At 47.2% G+C, this 22,323-nt stretch overlaps 2 protein-coding genes across 2 annotated transcripts; both read right to left on the bottom strand.

The window, feature by feature from the left end:
• Positions 1-2,298: 2,298 nt before the first annotated feature.
• Positions 2,299-7,431, bottom strand: LOC115126306 (keratinocyte-associated protein 2-like). The gene is made up of 5 exons (XM_029655917.2): positions 7,276-7,431; positions 6,588-6,742; positions 4,742-4,805; positions 4,507-4,573; positions 2,299-3,564 (listed from the first exon to the last, which is right to left on the bottom strand). Exons 1-5 carry the CDS (start codon positions 7,277-7,279, stop codon positions 3,444-3,446), a joined length of 411 nt encoding a protein of 136 aa, XP_029511777.1. The 5' UTR covers positions 7,280-7,431; the 3' UTR covers positions 2,299-3,443.
• A 90-nt stretch (positions 7,432-7,521) lies between these two features.
• LOC115126305 (transmembrane protein 107) lies at positions 7,522-10,312 on the bottom strand. The gene is given in 6 exon segments (XM_029655916.2): positions 7,522-8,292; positions 8,580-8,676; positions 9,127-9,227; positions 9,387-9,454; positions 9,659-9,775; positions 10,035-10,312. Coding segments are annotated over 6 exon segments (570 nt in total). The 5' UTR covers positions 10,152-10,312; the 3' UTR covers positions 7,522-8,222.
• Between the last annotated feature and the right edge of the window lie 12,011 nt (positions 10,313-22,323).

Raw genomic sequence — 22,323 nt, 5'->3', positions numbered from 1 at the left:
AATATCAGATGGTTATTTAATATTATGCATTATGTAGAGAATGACCAAGAATCTGTAGTGGCGGCTTCATCAGATGCGGAAAAAGCTTTTGACCGTATAGAATGGAACTACCTGTTTGAAGTTTATAGAGGATGAATATTGGACCTAAGTATGTAGGTCTGGTTCGATAACTGTACAAATGTCCGGTAGCTTAGATCCTGACTAATGGAAACATTTCCTCACAGTTCTCCCTATCACGTGGCACAAGACAGGGTTGTCCCGCTAGTCCGCTCCTTTTTGTCTTTGGCTGTAGAGCCACTGGCAGAAGGTTTTGAATCTCATCCATCCATCCATGGTGTTCGTATAGGTGGGCCTGAACATCTGGTCTCGCTATATGCCGATGACATTTTACTTTACCTCACTAAACCAGACATTTCACTCCGAGCATTAGTTGACATCCTGAAAGAATATGTGACCTTTTCAGGATATAAAATAAACCCATCGAAGAGTATAATTATGCCTTTTAACAGGGCAGCTATGCAGAACCCAATCTTAGACCAGACGTTTTCTTGGAAACCACAGAAAATGACATATCTTGGATTGCAAATTCCCTCTGAAATTATTAAGACATATCAACTGAACTATACTCCACTTCTCAAAAAGGTTGGGGAAGAATTGGATAGATGGCGGGATTTACCAATTTCTCTTATTGGGCGGGTCAATTGTGTAAAGATGAATATATTACCAAAATTCTTGTACCTTTTTCAAACCCTGCCCTTTCCTATTCCCAAAGTGTTTTTCAAACAACTTAATAGGAAGGTTTCTTCATTTCTGTGGAAAGGGAAACCCCCCAGAGTGAAACTCACAACTTTATGCGAACCATACTCAGGAGGAGGACTTACTCTACCTGACTTCCAGTTGTATTACTGGGCATCTCAGTTAAGGGCTGTGTGGGTATGGCAAAATACATCAACAAGTTCACCCTCTTGGAGACAGATAGAGGAGTGTCTGACCCCTGCTACATTGGAATCTATACCTTATATTAGCCCACCTAAAGCTTTGCTAGGTCTCATAAACAACCATTTCATTAAAAACACTTTAAATCTATGGATTGAAGTCTGTAAACAAACAGAAGGGCTTATATCTATATATGAACAAACACCTTTCTATAATAACCCAATTTTACCCAAAACCCTTTGAGATGGTATTACATTTTCTTGGTTCAACAAAGGAATTAAAACATTTGGTAATCTCCATAGAGAAGGTGAACTACTGTCCTTTCAACAACTGGCAGTTCATATTCAGTTACCTCAAACTCATTTCTTCAAGTACCTACAGGTTAGGCATTACATTGCCACTCAGCAGGGAGGTAGGATTCAGCCCATGAGTAAACCTAAAACTGATCAACTATGGCTGGAAAGGAAAGGGATTATTTATTTTCTTTTTCTAAAAGCCTTAAAAATGTTGTCCAGCTGTTTGCGGATTCTAGAAATACGCTGGGAATATTTTAAGAGACACTGTAATACATGTGCGTAGCCTACTCTATGAGCACAGTGTCCTTTCTGGTGGAAGTTCACATTTCAGAGTAGGCTTGGTTTTCTGGGATATACAGTACCAGTCTAAAGACACCTACTCATTCCAGGGTTTTTATTTGTACTATTTTCTACATTGTAGAATAATAGTGTAACATCAAAACTATGAAATAACATATGGAATCATGTAGTAACCAAAGCTGTCATCAAGGCAAAGGGTGGCTACTTTGAATTATCAATATTTTCATATTTTGATTTGTTTAACACTTTTTTGGTTACTACATGATTCCATGTGTTATTTCATAGTTTTGATGTCTTCACTATTATTCTACAATGTATAAAATAGCAAAAATAAAGAAAAAACCTTAAATTAGGTGTGTCCAAACTTTTGACTGATACTGATATATTTATATTTGGGTAAATCTTGTTAGGAGTAGAACGGTTCGGTCAGAGTTCATAATGTAACAATTATTTGGACGCTTATGATTTTTTGACCTACATTCCACATTGATCATCAGATCTTCATCAGACCCATTTCCAAAAACAAAGTTGTTTGTACTTTCAAATAATATTCCTTTCATCAAAAATCCATTGTGTACACTGGTGTGCTACAACTTTGAGTTAAAGCATCTTAGTACATGGCTGCTCTGTAAAAGGGATGTCAGATGTGTGTGTATCTGGAGCATGGATAAGGGGAACTTTGCCCATAGCAGCACTGAAGCGACAGTGCTTACCTTGACTTGTCGGTTTCAAGTAGCTTAAACCAAGAAAAATCTAGAGACAGACACTATTTTCAATGGGTTTTAATTACAAATTCATTAACAACAAAAAGGACGTCAAATCAAAAATATGGATTTGTAGACAAGCATTTTGAAACAAGTGCTGAGTACATGGGGATGATGTAGGGAATGTAGAGACATAATTCAGGCTAGATCCCAAACTGCTTCCTTTCCTCCACCCCAGGCCTCATGACTGCTGAGAAGAGTGTATGGATGGGCTGGGTAGGTCTCAGGCTAACTATACTGCTGAGAACAGTGTATGGATGGGCTGGGTAGGTCTCAGGTTATCTATACTGCTGAGAACAGTGTATGGATGGGCTGGGTAGGTCTCAGGTTATCTATACTGCTGAGAACAGTGTATGGATGGGCTGGGTAGGTCTCAGGTTATCTATACTGCTGAGAACTGTGTATGGATGGGCTGGGTAGGTCTCAGGTTATCTATACTGCTGAGAACAGTGTATGGATGGGCTGGGTAGGTCTCAGGTTATCTATACTGCTGAGAACTGTGTATGGATGGGCTGGGTAGGTCTCAGGCTATCTATACTGCTGAGAACAGTGTATGGATGGGCTGGGTAGGTCTCAGGCTATCTATACTGCTGAGAAGAGTGTATGGATGGGCTGGGTAGGTCTCAGGTTATCTATACTGCTGAGAACAGTGTATGGATGGGCTGGGTAGGTCTCAGGTTATCTATACTGCTGAGAACAGTGTATGGATGGGCTGGGTAGGTCTCAGGTTATCTATACTGCTGAGAACAGTGTATGGATGGGCTGGGTAGGTCTCAGGCTATCTATACTGCTGAGAACAGTGTATGGATGGGCTGGGTAGGTCTCAGGTTATCTATACTGCTCAGAACAGTGTATGAATAGGCTGGGTAGGTCTCAGGTTATCTATACTGCTGAGAACAGTGTATGGATGGGCTGGGTAGGTCTCAGGTTATCTATACTGCTGAGAGGTGTCCAGTCCTTGGAGATCAGTGATCATAGAGTTAAGAAGTCAAGGAAAATATCTAAGAATGCTGGTTGGCACGACCTACAAAAAGGAAACTGGGGTACACTGTCATTGGCTAACCTACACCATTTCTCCCTTGCCTGGTTAGCCGTTGTAGTGGATGCTGATTGGATGATGGTATGAAAGCTTGATCTAATTAGTGACTTAGTTCTTTTTCTTGCCCTTGCTGGCAGCCTTGGCTGGCATTACCGTGGGAACAGCTGCCTGGTACAGAGCAGCAGACACTTTGTTGATGTAGTAGAGGGCGAACAGAGAAAATATCAGACTGGAGAGAGAACAAAATGAAACAGTCAGCACAGCAACAGCACAATATGGTTTGAGAAAAAAAACTTAAACTTCACCAAGTTCATTGATAATAGTAGTACTGTTATCATCATCACTACTATTCCTTTTTTCCTAAAGATTTTATTTGATCAACAATACAAAACATACACAAGCAAACGACGACATCATACAAACAAACAACTACATCACTCCTGCCCAGACCCACCAGCCCTCACCCCCTTATCTCCAGCGCCCGCATCACTTTCTGCCACATGGCCTCAAACAGCACAAATTTGTTTCTCTCAGTCACCTGCGCACTTTCAATTTTTAGATGTAAAGCATTTGACCCTTCCATTGCGTGAACGACAGATGATTGGTTGATTTCCAGTTGAAGTATATGTTTTTTTAAGATGATTGATGAGAAAAGTGTTGTCCTACCCATCAGGTATCTCACTGCACCCTCATATGCCATGTCTTTAAATATGCAGACAGACTCATTAAAAGCTCATTTACATTGTAATACTTCTGAGCCATCTTTCCAACTCCACCCATTACTTTTGGATCTTATAACATTTCCAGAAGGTCATGAATTATTGAGTCATTAGTAGTTTTACACTTTAGACATCTCTGCTGTTGTCCTGTAGAATTTGTGAATTTTGTCTCTTGTATAATACATTCAATACATGAATGAATGGATTAAGCATACATTTTTGTTAACTGTAATGTCGTTAGTTATGATCCAACATTACTTCCATCTTGTGCCAATATCAGTTATTTTTAAATCTTGGTTCCAATAGTTTCTATTTCTTTCTAAGAGATTGTCAGTTGGATAGGCTCTCTGCTATTCCATAAGTCCTTCATGTCATCACTGAGTTCCGTTGTTAAGAGAGTTTCTGTGTGTGGTACACCTGGGTTTGTCAGTAGTCTGGGAGTTCATACTTACCATGTGGTGACACACACACGGTGCACTAGCCCAGAGGCAAACAGAGAGAGGCACAGGCAAACCAGGACTGGTGGACAGGAGAGAAATGAACACCCGTTAAAACAGGACCTAGTGGGTGCTGAGCCGCTATACTATTCAGATGCACCCATACTCATGACAAGAGGCTCAGTGAATGTGTGTGAAACACAGGAAATAGATTATGTGCATCACTCTGTAGTTGTGAAGACAGACTTACTCTCTGGGAAGATCTTGACTTGGAATCCCTTGCCGAAGATGAGGTTTTCCAGGTTACTGAAGGCCTGGTTGGAGAAAGGGTTAAGGAGGGAAACACACAGTGGGAGAGAAGAGACATTTGAAATGGCTTCCAATACTCTACTCAGCAAACTGGATGCAGTTTATCACAGTGCCATCCTCTTTGTTACTAAAGCACCTTATACCACCCACCACTGCGACCTGTATGCTCTAGTCGGCTGGCCCTCGCTACATATTCGTCGCCAGACCCACTGGCTCCAGGTCATCTACAAGTCCATGCTAGGTAAAGTTCCGCCTCATCTCAGTTCACTGGTCATGATGGCAACACCCACCCGTAGCACGCTCCAGCAGGTGTATCTCACTGATCATCCCTAAAGCCAACACCTCATTTGGCTGCCTTTCCTTCCAGTTCTCTGCTGCCTGTGACTGGAACGAATTGCAAAAATCGCTGAAGTTGGAGACTTTTATCTCCCTCACCAACTTTAAACATCTGCTATCTGAGCAGCTAACCGATCGCTGCAGCTGTACATAGTCCATCGGTAAATAGCCCACCCAATTTACCTACCTCATCCCCATACTGTTTTTATTTATTTACTTTTCTGCTCTTTTGCACACCAGTATCTCTACCTGCACATGACCATCTTGATCATTTATCACTCCAGTGTTAATCTGTTAAATTGTAATTATTCGCCTACCTCCTCATGCCTTTTGCACACAATGTATATAGACTCTTTTTTTCCGTGTTACTGACTTGTTTATTGTTTACTCCATGTGTAACTCTGTGTTGCTGTCTGTTCACACTGCTATGCTTTATCTTGGCCAGGTCGCAGTTATAAATGAGAACTTGTTTTCAACTAGCCTACCTGGTTAAATAAAGGTGAAATAAAATAAACACTTAATGTGGTGGTTTTATTTGACCTTTAGATGTTCAGTGATCCTTACTGTATTTATTTATCCCCATATTGTATTTATTTATCCCCATACTGTATTTATTTATCCCCATATTGTATTTATTTATCCCCATACTGTATTTATTTATCCCCATACTGTATTTATTTATCCCCATACTGTATTTATTTATCCCCATACGGTATTTATTTATCCCCATACTGTATTTATTTATCCCCATACTGTATTTATTTATCCCCATACGGTATTTATTTATCCCCATACTGTATTTATTTATCCCCATACTGTATTTATTTATCCCCATACTGTATTTATTTATCCCCATACTGTATTTATTTATCCCCATACGGTATTTATTTATCCCCATATGGTATTTATTTATCTTGCTCCTTTGCACCCCAGTATCTCTACTTGCACATGAATCACTCCAGTGTTTAATTGGTATATTGTAATTAGCTCACCACCGTGGCCTATTTATTGCCTTACCTTCCTTCTCACCTCATTTGCACACACTGTATACACAATTTTTCTACTGTATTATTGACCATGTTTGTTTATTCCATGTGTAACTCTGTGTTGCTGTTTGTGTCGAACTGCTTTGCTTTAGTCTTGGCCAGGTTGCACTTGTAAATGAGAACTTGTTCTCAACTAGCCTACCTGGATAAATAAAGGTGAAATAAATGTATAAAAAAATCCTGCCACCATGACTCACATTGCTGCATGTGGACTATAGAACCAACCAAATGACTGTCTGCTTCCATCACTTGGGAACTCAAGGGAGCACAGAACATAAACAAAGACTTTAGCTGTCTGGTTTTACAGCTTACTCTGACAAGTTTACAACCCTATCTGAGGTCTACCTAGATTGCATTGTATGCAGTGCTGCTATGTTGTGGTGTGTTTTGGTGTAAGGAGGATACTGTGAGGGAGCAGATGAAGAGGACAGAGCCCAGGAAGCCTCCCAGGATGGTGTGCAACTCTGTAGAGCCCAGCTGTCTGCTGAACATCTGCATCCCAGCAAACACCAACACAGAGAACAGACTGGACAGAACCAGGGATGTGCCTGTGTTCACCGCTAGAGGGAGGGGAGGCAGATTACACAGTTTGTGACAGTAGTAGAACAATCACCTAAGGTACTGCAGCTGGACTGAAGAGGCCAGATTCTAACATAATAATATCAACAGTTGGGTTTATATTTCATCTTTGAGTGACAGAAACATAAAATACCTAGCCTATACGAAACATTCCACGGTATCCTAACAGCAATCTGTACGCCACGTCAGTGTACACTATTGAAAGATTCCGTGTGGAAACACCCTCTCTCGAATAATGAAAATACCTAACTAGGTAGCTACAAGAAAACTTTATCATACATTTTGACAACACAGCCTACCTTCCGTTAAACTGAAGAAATGTACATTGTTGGCAAGTGTATTCTGCACAAAATAGCTACGTAACTAACAAAGTTAGCAATGAATGGCAAGTCTACCGTTACACAACTAGCTATCGTTACCTAGATACCTTTACATTTTCTATCCCTCAATACTTATTTTCAACGCACAAACATAGATCAAAATTAAACAGTAACGTTAGCCTTGCAGAACTTACCCATGTTTTGATATGTAATCAATAATTACGTTGACACAGAAGATCATGCGTTTTCGATATCCTTTCAAAACACAGGCAGCTCCAGGAAAAAAACTCAGTTTCTGCTAGCCGGAAGCTATGAGAGGTGGCACACGTAGGTGTCGAATGTGAAGTGCCAATCAGATTCTAGCAACGCAAAACGTACGTCAAAACTGACACACCCACTGCACACATTTTTCCAGGGGTGTTTATGAAATAAATACTAGATTACACAGGTAAAATACTTTAATCGTCTTTTTTTTGTGACATATCTGATGGTAGCTACACCCCTATATCACCACATTTTAGATTAATTTAAAAAGCATATTAAAAGAAAGAAATGGTTTACAAGTGACTCTACAATTAAATGAAAAACAAACTGGGTTAGCTTCAGCTTGATAAAACATATATTTTTTAGGTAAACGTTTTAGAAAGGTGGTACTAAAATCCTATGGTACACAGGACCATTTAGCATGGTGAAGAGAAAGATGGTTACTTGTGTCTATACATACAGCGTAGCAATTAGGATCAATACGCTGGAGTCTTTAGAAATCGTCCTCTCTGCCTTGGTACATACAGTTTCCATCTACAACGCCCACAATCCTGAAACACACACCACAGCTTAAAATAAATAAATAAAATAATCTGACTATTGATGGAGAGATAAAGGCTGTGTCAAAAGTCAGAAGGCCAGATTCGAACCTATGCGGTCACTGTATCGGATGCTGCAGCTTAGACCACCCACATCTTAACCAGCTCTGTTGTCTTTATCACTACGATCACCATCCAGCATCACTAACATCAACTATGTCTCCTTGACACTATTGAACAGTCACAATGTGTCACACACTTGGACAGCTGTGTACAAGTGCTGGGAAGGATGGACACTACATTCCAGACTGAACATTGATGTGAAACACTGCTCTCGGTTATAGTGGCTTCTTCTTCAGTCCGAACACTGCGATGAAGAGTAGGATCTCCACAAATGCAGGGAGAATACTACGGGAGATAGAGAGGATGGCAGCATTATAAGCAAAGCATCAACCTGCACGAGGCAAAAATGACCCAAATAACTCCAGGACACACACACACGATGCCTGTGTCACACACACACAAACCTGCAGAAGGCAAAAATAACCCAGTATGTCCAACACTCCCATCTCTGGAAGACAAAGAAAGACAGGGAGACGGACGCGCTGCAGTGGACAGCCAATGCTGGAGGAGACGTCAGTCAGGGAAACAAAACCTCTGAGGAGAAACACACACACACACACACACACACTAACCTGCAGAAAGCAAGGATCCACCAGTATATTTCACATGCCCATTGTTCAAACAGAAAGAACAGCAGAGCCACAGAGGCACTGGCATGGGCTGCAGTCGCTAGTGTGTGGATGGAGAGATGGATGCATGGATGGTGTATGGGGAGGGAGTCCTGAGTCAGGGAATCTTAACCAAACCAATAAAAAGATTACTTCCTCAACCTTATATCCATGTCCATATTAACGTCCCCCTGCTGATCTGAAAGAAGAGTATAACTTCCTGCATACATCTGTCAATTCCCTCCCATGTTCTTCACTATTCCTAGAGAGTCACTGTGCAGGCTTTCATTCTTGCCCAGCACCAACACTCAGCTACTCAACAAAACATCAAGACCTTGAGTAGCCTACTTGTTGATGTGACTGGCCACACAAAATTAGTACTGTGCAAGAACGAAAGCAAACTGTAGTTCTCCAGGACTAAGACTGGTGACCACTGCTGTACTATGCATTATGTGTACTTTGGTAATGTACAGGGTTTTTTAGAAGAGTTTTGAGAACATGTAAAGGATACAGAGGAGGCCCTGGGTGCAGTTGAACATAGACACACCAGAGAAGAAGCCAGCCAGCTCTATAGCAAACAGACCCATGGTGACTGACAATGCTACCACCAACCTAGAAGAGAGACAGAGAGGAGAGAAAGATATATATATATATATAAAAGAGAGAGAGAGAGTTTAAGACAAGTGATTTATCAAAACCTACAGCAATTATTTTTGGATAGACTGTGTGTGTGTAGGGTTAGGAGTCCTGTCCTGGGTGAAAGATGCTTACTTGGTGTCCTCCTTGTCATATTGGTCCTGTGTGAAATCCAAAGGCAGGCAAGCTTCAACATTGTTCTCCTGTGGGCCAATAAGTACGATTACTTCAGAGATAGATCTACGCAGTATCATTAGATTACGAGCACGGTTGAAACACAGTATATTATAGAAGGGCATGTTGATGATGTCGTGAACAACAACTGGTGTCTTCTAGATGCCAGATACAGACATGTCACACACAAAGGATATAGTTTGTCCAGAACCTTGCCAGTACTCAGAACATACCCGTGACCAGAAAATGGTGATGACGATGACGAGGTGAGCAGTGAGAGTCAGGAATCGTGCCGGGACCAGGCTGCTGACTGCAGACATTGCCCCAGCAAAGATGTGCCTTTATGGGTACTATGGTACCAAGAATAAAGAGGCGGAATAGGCAAACGTTGACAAGTAACGTTAATGTTAATATTGCCAATAGAAACAACAAAATCCGTGTGTTGACTTGAGCCTGCTACAATACAATATAGGCTGTAAATGTTAGCTAGACTACTAACGGTAACGTTAAGACTACTCAAATTAATGTGAACAGCACTTTATATACAACGTGTAGACTAAGTAACGTTACTATTAGCAAATGTATAACCTAATTTATCCGCACACTCACCTTGATAGTGCTAACTTAGCTAGCTAATGTACCCAATACAGGACATACGACGTTGTTCAACTCGTTAGTCAGTATTTGGAGCCAAAAACTAGCCACATTTGATGATACATTTACCATTAATTGAAACAACTGTGTCTAGGACTAGAAACAACAGACGCTGCAGGCATGGTTTAGCTCGTTGCTACAACAACTTAAATCCGGGGTGCATTCAAGAACGTAGGGTTTCGTTAACGATTTAGGACGGAAACAGACCAGTTGAGGATGAGGAACGCTTCTTCGTGAACGTGTCATTCTAGTAGCGTTTTATAATCTCACGTCGCCATCTAGTGGCAATAATAAAATCAAAATGTATTGGTCACAGACATATTTAGCAGATGTTATTGCGGGTGTAGCGAAATGCTTGTGTTCCTAGCTCCAACAGTGCAGTAGTTTCTAACAATTCACAACAATAAACACAAATCTAAAAGTAAAAAGAATGGAATTAAGAATGATATAAATATTAGGATGAGCAATGTCGGAGTGGCGTTGATTAAAATACAGTAGAATAGAGTACAGTATACGAGACGAGTAAAGCAGTATGTAAACATTATTAAAGTGAAACAATTGTCATGTAGGTAGGTAGGGTCATATACAATGTATGCATCAATATCAGTGTTCTGTTTTCACCAGACATGCAGTGGCAGTAAAATAATGTCATTCATTTTTGTGACAATTACATTTCAAACCAATTCTGCCCAAAATATTCATAATGATTGCGTGTATAGGCCTACACAGTGAGAAACACACACACACACACGCACGCGCACACGCACACTAGCGGATTTAGGTATAGGCGACACGGGCATATTGCCAGGGGCGGCACGGGGCGCCTGCACAAAAAAAAATGGAATGGTGGCATTTCCGCGATCAGTTTTCTATCGCTCATTTGCACGTCACGTCAATGATATCTTATCACTGAGTGGGACTGTGGGTCAATTAACCATGCCGGAGAGGGCGCTCTGATTCTAGTTTGTGAGCTTGGCAGGCTACTGCCTGGGAAGGTCTCCCACACAGAAGTATGAGATGGGGAGGGGGGCGGGGGTAGGATGACCTTAGGTCTCCCCACTGGAAGCCCGAGGTAGGGGGAGCGGGGGAATCTATGAAATAGCGCACCTCTAACTTTGTACAGTACAAATGCAATTAGTAAAATAAGTCACACTACGAAATGCTACCAAATAAACCACAATTCATTCATAATACAGTGAATAATATATAGTTTCACAGACATATCGTTGCATTTTTTTTTTCTGGTTTGTGCGAAATTGTTAAGAATAAAATAAAAGCAGTCTGCACATCACCAAGGTGAATTGGTTTAGTCTTGACTCTTGGTTGACAGTGTTGGGGGATGGGTAATGTATTGATGCTCGAGTGACAAATCAACCCAAATTTGTTTCTATTTGTCTTTGTAACTTATGTTTGTTATTTATGAGTCTTATTTGTTAATATATTTTTTATATTTCTATATTTGTAAGTGTTATGTTTATTTATTTGTGTTGTTCCAAATGTCAGAATAAAAATGACAGTTAGTGCAGAATGGTGCTTTTTTGGATGGAGTGGAGAAGGTGGGGCGCCCAGGGAGCCATAGAAGCCAGAACCGCCATTGCACATGCACACGCACACACACAGATAGAGAGAGAGAGAGAGAGAGCACTTGAAACTGTTTCACTCAGCAGAAATCGCCACGCATGCTCTATCCTCCACTATTGAACATCATCTTATCAGCGCGAGCTCAGTGGAAAGGGACAGAAGTCAACGCTGCGCACTCCAGACTATATACATCCGGTCAGACTAATATGCGATAGCCTATACCTAGGCTACATATGGTTGATTGACCAAGCTATTAACATTTGCTTTATTCACCCTAGGACAACATATTTGAGTATATTACTAGGCCTAGGCTACGATTGTGAATTTGACAGACCAGTCTACATTCGCATCAACACCGCGTTTTGATCCTAAAGGATGGCTGAAGCAGAACTCCAGGCGTTTACGTCTATGATGGACGCACTCGTTCAAATCAGCGTAAGTGTGGTGATGATTAATTAGACCTATTTGTTTACCATAAATGTGGACACTGGAGCCTATTTTGTTATTCTGTAGGCCAACAGACCTAGGCTATAGCAAACATAAATGTGGTTTGGTTACCTGTATTTCAATTGGCCGTTCAGCGAGAAAGTCCTCAGCTAAGCTATATATATAATGTTATTAATATTGCATAATGTTTTTAGTTAAACTATGTTTTCAGCACGCCACGTAGGCCAGACTACATAAGATATAGAGGCCTTCACATCCGTCTTGGCATCAACATTTCATCATCCTTCATACATAATTCTTAGGCTATATTTTTCTTCAATGTGAAATGGTCTGCTTTTGTTATTAGATTGACTAAAATTGAACCAGACATTCATTAATAAGTCTGAGCTATAAATTAGAAATGGGTGGCATTTGGCTCCAACACTTTGGCTTGACGCCAGCGGCTGGTTACTATCGGCTGGTTATTGACACCTAGCAATGAGGTAAAAGGTGAAAGGAGGATTAAATGGATAGCCAATATATATATATGTTTGAAGCCTATCGGTCGAATGTGTACCCCAGCATGCACAGACAAAACAAGGGGTCCGATGATATGATTTGTTATCTCGCAGCACCGTGAGCAGGGAACGGATGATGTTTGTCGCCATAGAAACGGGATTCAGGGAGCGCCAGCACGCGGCGGCGGTCTTGGCTCTCGCGCATCATAGGTGCAGAACCCCCCCTGGGCGCAGAGAGGTGCCACTGACACCGACTATTCTGGCCGAGCCAGGGAAAGAAAAACATTGATAGAGGAGAGAGAGAGGTGTAGTCATTCTTATCGAAGCCTAATCCAAGTGAATGCTATTTTCCTGGTAGCCTTGGCCCATCATGAATTTCCATAGCCGGCCTAGGGAAGGTGAATTCGGCTAGGACTTGCCCGGTAATATAGCCTATTTTGTGCGTTGAAATCCAATTTAATGTAATTCATTGTTCCCATAAAATGAATCTCTTCTCACCATCATGGTGGCTTGTATTAACTGAACTGAGGAGGGTTAGAATCAAGCAACTAGTCCTACAACAGAGCTATAGATAGAGGGATCTATTACTCCTCTATACTCGGTTTATATCATGCTGTTGGCCAGACAGAGCTGGAATGAAGTGATTAGACTCATATTTAAAGAGACTGGCTGTAGCGCCTTAGTCAGCCCTGGCCTGGGTATTTATACACACACACCTGCTTTCTCCTTTCATGTGTCCAACATCAATTCTAAACCAAGAATGGTTCAATAATGTAAGATGCTGTTTCTATTTCCCTCTCTCTCATCTCATTCTCTCTCATTCTCTCTCTCTCCTCTATTTAGAGAAGTTAAGTTATTCCTCTGTCTCAATCTCACTCCTGTTTTCACTTCACCCTCTTTCCCCTCACACCCTCTGCCCTGCTCCTCTAACTCCTCTCCCCGTCTCTCTACTATCTCCAACCCCTTATCCCCCCTCCCTGCTCCTCTAACTCCTCTCCCCGTCTCTCTACTATCTCCAACCCCTTATCCCCCTCCCTGCTCCTCTAACTCCTCTCCCCGTCTCTCTACTATCTCCAACCCCTTATCCCCCTCCCTGCTCCTCTAACTCCTCTCCCCGTCTCTCTACTATCTCCAACCCCTTATCCCCCTCCCCGTCCCTGCTCCTCTAACTCCTCTCCCCGTCTCTCTACTATCTCCAACCCCTTATCCCCCCTCCCTGCTCCTCTAACTCCTCTCCCCGTCTCTCTACTATCTCCAACCCCTTATCCCCCTCCCCCGTCCCTGCTCCTCTAACTCCTCTCCCCGTCTCTCTACTATCTCCAACCCCTTATCCCCCTCCCTGCTCATCTAACTCCTCTCCCCGTCTCTCTACTATCTCCAACCCCTTATCCCCCTCCCTGCTCCTCTAACTCCTCTCCCCGTCTCTCTACTATCTCCAACCCCTTATCCCCCTCCCTGCTCCTCTAACTCCTCTCCCCGTCTCTCTACTATCTCCAACCCCTTATCCCCCTCCCTGCTCCTCTAACTCCTCTCCCCGTCTCTCTTCTATCTCCAACCCCTTATACCCCCTCCCTGCTCCTCTAACTCCTCTCCCCGTCTCTCTACTATCTCCAACCCCTTATCCCCCTCCCTGCTCCTCTAACTCCTCTCCCCGTCTCTCTACTATCTCCAACCCCTTATCCCCCCTCCCTGCTCCTCTAACTCCTCTCCCCGTCTCTCTATATCTCCAACCCCTTATCCCCCCTCCCTGCTCCTCTAACTCCTCTCCCCCGTCTCTCTACTATCTCCAACCCCTTATCCCCCTCCCTGCTCCTCTAACTCCTCTCCCCGTCTCTCTACTATCTCCAACCCCTTATCCCCCTCCCCTGTCCCTGCTCCTCTAACTCCTCTCCCCGTCTCTCTACTATCTCCAACCCCTTATCCCCCTCCCTGCTCCTCTAACTCCTCTCCCCGTCTCTCTACTATCTCCAACCCCTTATCCCCCTCCCCGTCCCTGCTCCTCTAACTCCTCTCCCCGTCTCTCTACTATCTCCAACCCCTTATCCCCCTCCTGCTCATCTAACTCCTCTCCCCGTCTCTCTACTATCTCCAACCCCTTATCCCCCTCCCTGCTCCTCTAACTCCTCTCCCCGTCTCTCTACTATCTCCAACCCCTTATCCCCCTCCCTGCTCCTCTAACTCCTCTCCCAGTCTCTCTACTATCTCCAACCCCTTATCCCCCTCCCTGCTCCTCTAACTCCTCTCCCCGTCTCTCTTCTATCTCCAACCCCTTATACCCCCTCCCTGCTCCTCTAACTCCTCTCCCCGTCTCTCTACTATCTCCAACCCCTTATCCCCCTCCCTGCTCCTCTAACTCCTCTCCCCGTCTCTCTTCTATCTCCAACCCCTTATCCCCCTCCCTGCTCCTCTAAATCCTCTCCCGTTTCTCTTCTATCTCCAACCCCTTATCCCCCTCCCCCGTCCCTGCTCCTCTAACTCCTCTCCCTTCTATCTCCAACCCCTTATCCCCCTCCCTGCTCCTCTAACTCCTCTCCCCGTCTCTCTACTATCTCCAACCCCTTATCCCCCTCCCTGCTCCTCTAACTCCTCTCCCCGTCTCTCTTCTATCTCCAACCCCTTATCCCCCTCCCTGCTCCTCTAACTCCTCTCCCCGTCTCTCTACTATCTCCAACCCTTTATCCCCCTCCCTGCTCCTCTAACTCCTCTCCCCGTCTCTCTTCTATCTCCAACCCCTTATCCCCCTCCCTGCTCCTCTAACTCCTCTCCCCGTCTCTCTACTATCTCCAACCCCTTATCCCCCTCCCTGCTCCTCTAACTCCTCTCCCCGTCTCTCTACTATCTCCAACCCCTTATCCCCACCTCCCTGCTCCTCTAACTCCTCTCCCCGTCTCTCTACTATCTCCAACCCCTTATCCCCCTCCCTGCTCCTCTAACTCCTCTCCCCGTCTCTCTTCTATCTCCAACCCCTTATCCCCCTCCCTGCTCCTCTAACTCCTCTCCCCGTCTCTCTACTATCTCCAACCCCTTATCCCCCTCCCTGCTCCTCTAACTCCTCTCCCCGTCTCTCTACTATCTCCAACCCCTTATCACCCCTCCTGCTCCTCTAACTCCTCTCCCCGTCTCTCTACTATCTCCAACCCCTTATCCCCCCTCCTGCTCCTCTAACTCCTCTCCCCGTCTCTCTACTATCTCCAACCCCTTATCCCCCTCCAACTCCTCTCCCCATCTCTACTATCTCCAACCTCTTATCCCCCTCCCTGCTCCTCTAACTCCTCTCCCCGTCTCTCTACTATCTCCAAACCCTTATCCCCCTCCAACTCCTCTCCCCATCTCTACTATCTCCAACCCCTTATCCCCCTCCCTGCTCCTCTAACTCCTCTCCCCGTCTCTCTTCTATCTCCAACCCCTTATCCCCCTCCCTGCTCCTCTAACTCCTCTCCCCGTCTCTCTACTATCTCCAACCCTTTATCCCCCTCCCTGCTCCTCTAACTCCTCTCCCCGTCTCTCTACTATCTCCAACCCTTTATCCCCCTCCCTGCTCCTCTAACTCCTCTCCCCGTCTCTCTTCTATCTCCAACCCCTTATCCCCCCCTCCCTGCTCCTCTAACTCCTCTCCCCGTCTCTCTACTATCTCCAACCCCTTATCCCCCTCCCTGCTCCTCTAACTCCTCTCCCCCGTCTCTCTACTATCTCCAACCCCTTATCCCCCCTCCCTGCTCCTCTAACTCCTCTCCCCGTCTCTCTACTATCTCCAACCCCTTATCCCCCTCCCTGCTCCTCTAACTCCTCTCCCCGTCTCTCTACTATCTCCAACCCCTTATCACCCCTCCCTGCTCCTCTAACTCCTCTCCCCGTCTCTCTACCATCTCCAACCCGTTATCCCCCTCCAACTCCTCTCCCCATCTCTACTATCTCCAACCCCTTATCCCCCTCCCTGCTCCTCTAACTCCTCTCCCTGTCTCTCTACTATCTCAATCCCTTATCCCCTCCAACTCCTCTCCCCATCTCTACTATCTCCAACCCCTTATCCCCCTCCCTGCTCCTCTAACTCCTCTCCCCGTCTCTCTTCTATCTCCAACCCCTTATCCCCCTCCCTGCTCCTCTCCCCGTCTCTCTACTATCTCCAACCCTTTATCCCCCTCCCTGCTCCTCTAACTCCTCTCCCCGTCTCTCTACTATCTCCAACCATTTATCCCCCTCCCTGCTCCTCTAACTCCTCTCCCCGTCTCTCTTCTATCTCCAACCCCTTATCCCCCTCCCTGCTCCTCTAACTCCTCTCCCCGTCTCTCTACTATCTCCAACCCCTTATCCCCCTCCCTGCTCCTCTAACTCCTCTCCCCGTCTCTCTACTATCTCCAACTCCTTATCCCCCCTCCTGCTCCTCTAACTCCTCTCCCCGTCTCTCTACTATCTCCAACCCCTTATCCCCCTCCCTGCTCCTCTAACTCCTCTCCCCGTCTCTCTACTATCTCCAACCCCTTATCCCCCTCCCTGCTCCTCTAACTCCTCTCCCCGTCTCTCTACTATCTCCAACCCCTTATCCCCCTCCCTGCTCCTCTAACTCCTCTCCCCGTCTCTCTACTATCTCCAACCCCTTATCACCCCCCCTGCTCCTCTAACTCCTCTCCCCGTCTCTCTACTATCTCCAACCCCTTATCCCCCTCCCTGCTCCTCTAACTCCTCTCCCCGTCTCTCTACTATCTCCAACCCCTTATCCCCCCTCCAACTCCTCTCCCCATCTCTACTATCTCCAACCCCTTATCCCCCTCCCTGCTCCTCTAACTCCTCTCCCCCGTCTCTCTTCTATCTCCAACCCCTTATCCCCCCTCCTGCTCCTCTAACTCCTCTCCCCGTCTCTCTACTATCTCCAACCCCTTATCCCCCTCCCTGCTCCTCTAACTCCTCTCCCCGTCTCTCTTCTATCTCCAACCCCTTATCCCCCTCCCTGCTCCTCTAACTCCTCTCCCCGTCTCTCTTCTATCTCCAACCCCTTATCCCCCTCCCTGCTCCTCTAACTCCTCTCCCCGTCTCTCTACTATCTCCAACCCCTTATCCCCACCTCCCTGCTCCTCTAACTCCTCTCCCCGTCTCTCTACTATCTCCAACCCCTTATCCCCCTCCCTGCTCCTCTAACTCCTCTCCCCGTCTCTCTACTATCTCCAACCCCTTATCCCCACCTCCCTGCTCCTCTAACTCCTCTCCCCGTCTCTCTACTATCTCCAACCCCTTATCCCCCTCCCTGCTCCTCTAACTCCTCTCCCGTCTCTCTTCTATCTCCAACCCCTTATCCCCCTCCCTGCTCCTCTAACTCCTCTCCCCGTCTCTCTACTATCTCAACCCCTTATCCCCCTCCCTGCTCCTCTAACTCCTCTCCCCGTCTCTCTACTATCTCCAACCCCTTATCCCCCTCCCTGCTCCTCTAACTCCTCTCCCCGTCTCTCTACTATCTCCAACCCCTTATCACACCTCCCTGCTCCTCTAACTCCTCTCCCCGTCTCTCTACTATCTCCAACCCCTTATCCCCCTCCCTGCTCCTCTAACTCCTCTCCCCGTCTCTCTACTATCTCAACCCCTTATCCCCCCTCCCTGCTCCTCTAACTCCTCTCCCCGTCTCTCTACTATCTCCAACCCCTTATCACCCCTCCCTGCTCCTCTAACTCCTCTCCCCGTCTCTCTACTATCTCAACCCCTTATCCCCCTCCCTGCTCCTCTAACTCCTCTCCCCGTCTCTCTACTATCTCCAACCCCTTATCCCCCGTCCAACTCCTCTCCCCATCTCTACTATCTCCAACCCCTTATCCCCTCCCTGCTCCTCTAACTCCTCCCCGTCTCTCTACTATCTCCAATCCCTTATCCCCCTCCAACTCCTCTCCCCATCTCTACTATCTCCAACCCCTTATCCCCCCTCCCTGCTCCTCTAACTCCTCTCCCCGTCTCTCTTCTATCTCCAACCCCTTATCCCCCTCCCTGCTCCTCTAACTCCTCTCCCCGTCTCTCTACTATCTCCAACCCTTTATCCCCCTCCCTGCTCCTCTAACTCCTCTCCCCGTCTCTCTACTATCTCCAACCCTTTATCCCCCTCCCTGCTCCTCTAACTCCTCTCCCCGTCTCTCTTCTATCTCCAACCCCTTATCCCCCTCCCTGCTCCTCTAACTCCTCTCCCCGTCTCTCTACTATCTCCAACCTCTTATCCCCCCCCTCCCTGCTCCTCTAACTCCTCTCCCCGTCTCTCTACTATCTCCAACCCCTTATCCCCCCTCCCTGCTCCTCTAACTCCTCTCCCCGTCTCTCTACTATCTCCAACCCCTTATCCCCCTCCCTGCTCCTCTAACTCCTCTCCCCGTCTCTCTTCCATCTCCAACCCCTTATCCCCCTCCCTGCTCCTCTAACTCCTCTCCCGTCTCTCTACTATCTCCAACCCCTTATCCCCCTCCCTGCTCCTCTAACTCCTCTCCCCGTCTCTCTACTATCTCCAACCCCTTATCACCCCTCCCTGCTCCTCTAACTCCTCTCGCCGTCTCTCTACTATCTCCAACCCGTTATCCCCCTCCAACTCCTCTCCCCATCTCTACTATCTCCAACCCCTTATCCCCCTCCCCTGCTCCTCTAACTCCTCTCCCCGTCTCTCTACTATCTCAATCCTTATCCCCCTCCAACTCCTCTCCCCATCTCTACTATCTCCAACCCCTTATCCCCCTCCCTGCTCCTCTAACTCCTCTCCCCGTCTCTCTTCTATCTCCAACCCCCTATCCCCCTCTCCCTCTCCCCGTCTCTCTACTATCTCCAACCCTCTCCCCCTCCCTGCTCTCTAACTCCTCTCCAACCTCTACTATCTCCAACCCCTTATCCCCCCCCTCCCTGCTCCTCTAACTCCTCTCCCCGTCTCTCTACTATCTCCAACCCCTTCCCCCTCCCCCCTCTAACTCCTCTCCCCATCTCTACTATCTCCAACCCCTTATCCCCCTCCCCTCCTCTAACTCCTCTCCCCATCTCTCTTCTATCTCCAACCCCTTATCCCCCTCCTGCTCCTCTAACTCCTCTCCCCGTCTCTCTTCTATCTCCAACCTTTATCCCCCTCCCTGCTCCTCTAACTCCTCTCCCCGTCTCTCTACTATCTCCAACCCTTTATCCCCCTCCCTGCTCCTCTAACTCCTCTCCCCGTCTCTCTACTATCTCCAACCCCTTATCCCCCTCCCTGCTCCTCTAACTCCTCTCCCCGTCTCTCTACTATCTCCAACCCCCTTATCCCCCTCCCTGCTCCTCTAACTCCTCTCCCGTCTCTCTTCTATCTCCAACCCTTTATCCCCCTCCCTGCTCCTCTAACTCCTCTCCCCGTCTCTCTACTATCTCAACCCCTTATCCCCCCTCCCTGCTCCTCTAACTCCTCTCCCCGTCTCTCTACTATCTCCAACCCCTTATCCCCCTCCCTGCTCCTCTAACTCCTCTCCCCGTCTCTCTACTATCTCCAACCCCTTATCCCCCTCCCTGCTCCTCTAACTCCTCTCCCCGTCTCTCTACTATCTCCAACCCCTTATACCCCCTCCCTGCTCCTCTAACTCCTCTCCAACCCCTTATCCCCCTCCCTGCTCCTCTAACTCCTCTCCCCGTCTCTCTTCTATCTCCAACCCCTTATCCCCCTCCCCCGTCCCTGCTCCTCTAACTCCTCTCCCCCTCTCTCTACTATCTCCAACCCTTTATCCCCCTCCCTGCTCCTCTAACTCCTCTCCCCCGTCTCTCTACTATCTCCAACCCCTTATCCCCCCTCCCTGCTCCTCTAACTCCTCTCCCCGTCTCTCTACTATCTCCAACCCCTTATCCCCCTCCAACTCCTCTCCCCATCTCTACTATCTCCAACCCCTTATCCCCCTCCCTGCTCCTCTAACTCCTCTCCCCGTCTCTCTTCTATCTCCAACCCCTTATCCCCCTCCCTGCTCCTCTAACTCCTCTCCCCGTCTCTCTACTATCTCCAACCCCTTATCCCCCTCCCTGCTCCTCTAACTCCTCTCCCCGTCTCTCTTCTATCTCCAACCCCTTATCCCCCTCCCTGCTCCTCTAACTCCTCTCCCCGTCTCTCTTCTATCTCAACCCCTTATCCCCCTCCCTGCTCCTCTAACTCCTCTCCCCGTCTCTCTACTATCTCCAACCCCTTATCCCCACCTCCCTGCTCCTCTAACTCCTCTCCCCGTCTCTCTACTATCTCCAACCCCTTATCCCCCTCCCTGCTCCTCTAACTCCTCTCCCCGTCTCTCTTCTATCTCCAACCCCTTATCCCCCTCCCTGCTCCTCTAACTCCTCTCCCCCGTCTCTCTACTATCTCCAACCCCTTATCCCCCCTCCCTGCTCCTCTAACTCCTCTCCCCGTCTCTCTACTATCTCCAACCCCTTATCCCCCTCCCTGCTCCTCTAACTCCTCTCCCCGTCTCTCTACTATCTCCAACCCCTTATCACACCTCCCTGCTCCTCTAACTCCTCTCCCCGTCTCTCTACTATCTCCAACCCCTTATCCCCCTCCCTGCTCCTCTAACTCCTCTCCCCGTCTCTCTACTATCTCCAACCCCTTATCCCCCTCCCTGCTCCTCTAACTCCTCTCCCCGTCTCTCTACTATCTCCAACCCCTTATCACCCCTCCCTGCTCCTCTAACTCCTCTCCCCGTCTCTCTACTATCTCCAACCCCTTATCCCCCTCCCTGCTCCTCTAACTCCTCTCCCGTCTCTCTACTATCTCCAACCCCTTATCCCCCGTCCAACTCCTCTCCCCATCTCTACTATCTCCAACCCCTTATCCCCTCCCTGCTCCTCTAACTCCTCTCCCCGTCTCTCTACTATCTCCAATCCCTTATCCCCCTCCAACTCCTCTCCCCATCTCTACTATCTCCAACCCCTTATCCCCCTCCCTGCTCCTCTAACTCCTCTCCCCGTCTCTCTTCTATCTCCAACCCCTTATCCCCCTCCCTGCTCCTCTAACTCCTCTCCCCGTCTCTCTACTATCTCAACCCTTTATCCCCCCCCTGCTCCTCTAACTCCTCTCCCCGTCTCTCTACTATCTCCAACCCTTTATCCCCCTCCCTGCTCCTCTAACTCCTCTCCCGTCTCTCTTCTATCTCCAACCCCTTATCCCCCTCCCTGCTCCTCTAACTCCTCTCCCCGTCTCTCTACTATCTCCAACCTCTTATCCCCCTCCCTGCTCCTCTAACTCCTCTCCCCGTCTCTCTACTATCTCCAACCCCTTATCCCCCCTCCCTGCTCCTCTAACTCCTCTCCCCGTCTCTCTACTATCTCCAACCCCTTATCCCCCTCCCTGCTCCTCTAACTCCTCTCCCCGTCTCTCTTCCATCTCCAACCCCTTATCCCCCTCCCTGCTCCTCTAACTCCTCTCCCCGTCTCTCTACTATCTCCAACCCCTTATCCCCCTCCCTGCTCCTCTAACTCCTCTCCCCGTCTCTCTACTATCTCCAACCCCTTATCACCCCTCCCTGCTCCTCTAACTCCTCTCGCCGTCTCTCTACTATCTCCAACCCGTTATCCCCCTCCAACTCCTCTCCCCATCTCTACTATCTCCAACCCCTTATCCCCTCCCTGCTCCTCTAACTCCTCTCCCCGTCTCTACTATCTCCAATCCCTTATCCCCCTCCAACTCCTCTCCCCATCTCTACTATCTCCAACCCCTTATCCCCCTCCCTGCTCCTCTAACTCCTCTCCCGTCTCTCTTCTATCTCCAA

This window comes from Oncorhynchus nerka, linkage group LG3, assembly GCF_034236695.1.
Source record: "Oncorhynchus nerka isolate Pitt River linkage group LG3, Oner_Uvic_2.0, whole genome shotgun sequence".
Taxonomy (NCBI): Eukaryota; Metazoa; Chordata; class Actinopteri; order Salmoniformes; family Salmonidae; genus Oncorhynchus; species Oncorhynchus nerka.
Note: the sequence above shows the minus strand (reverse complement) of the source record. Positions and strands in the feature narration are given on the sequence as shown.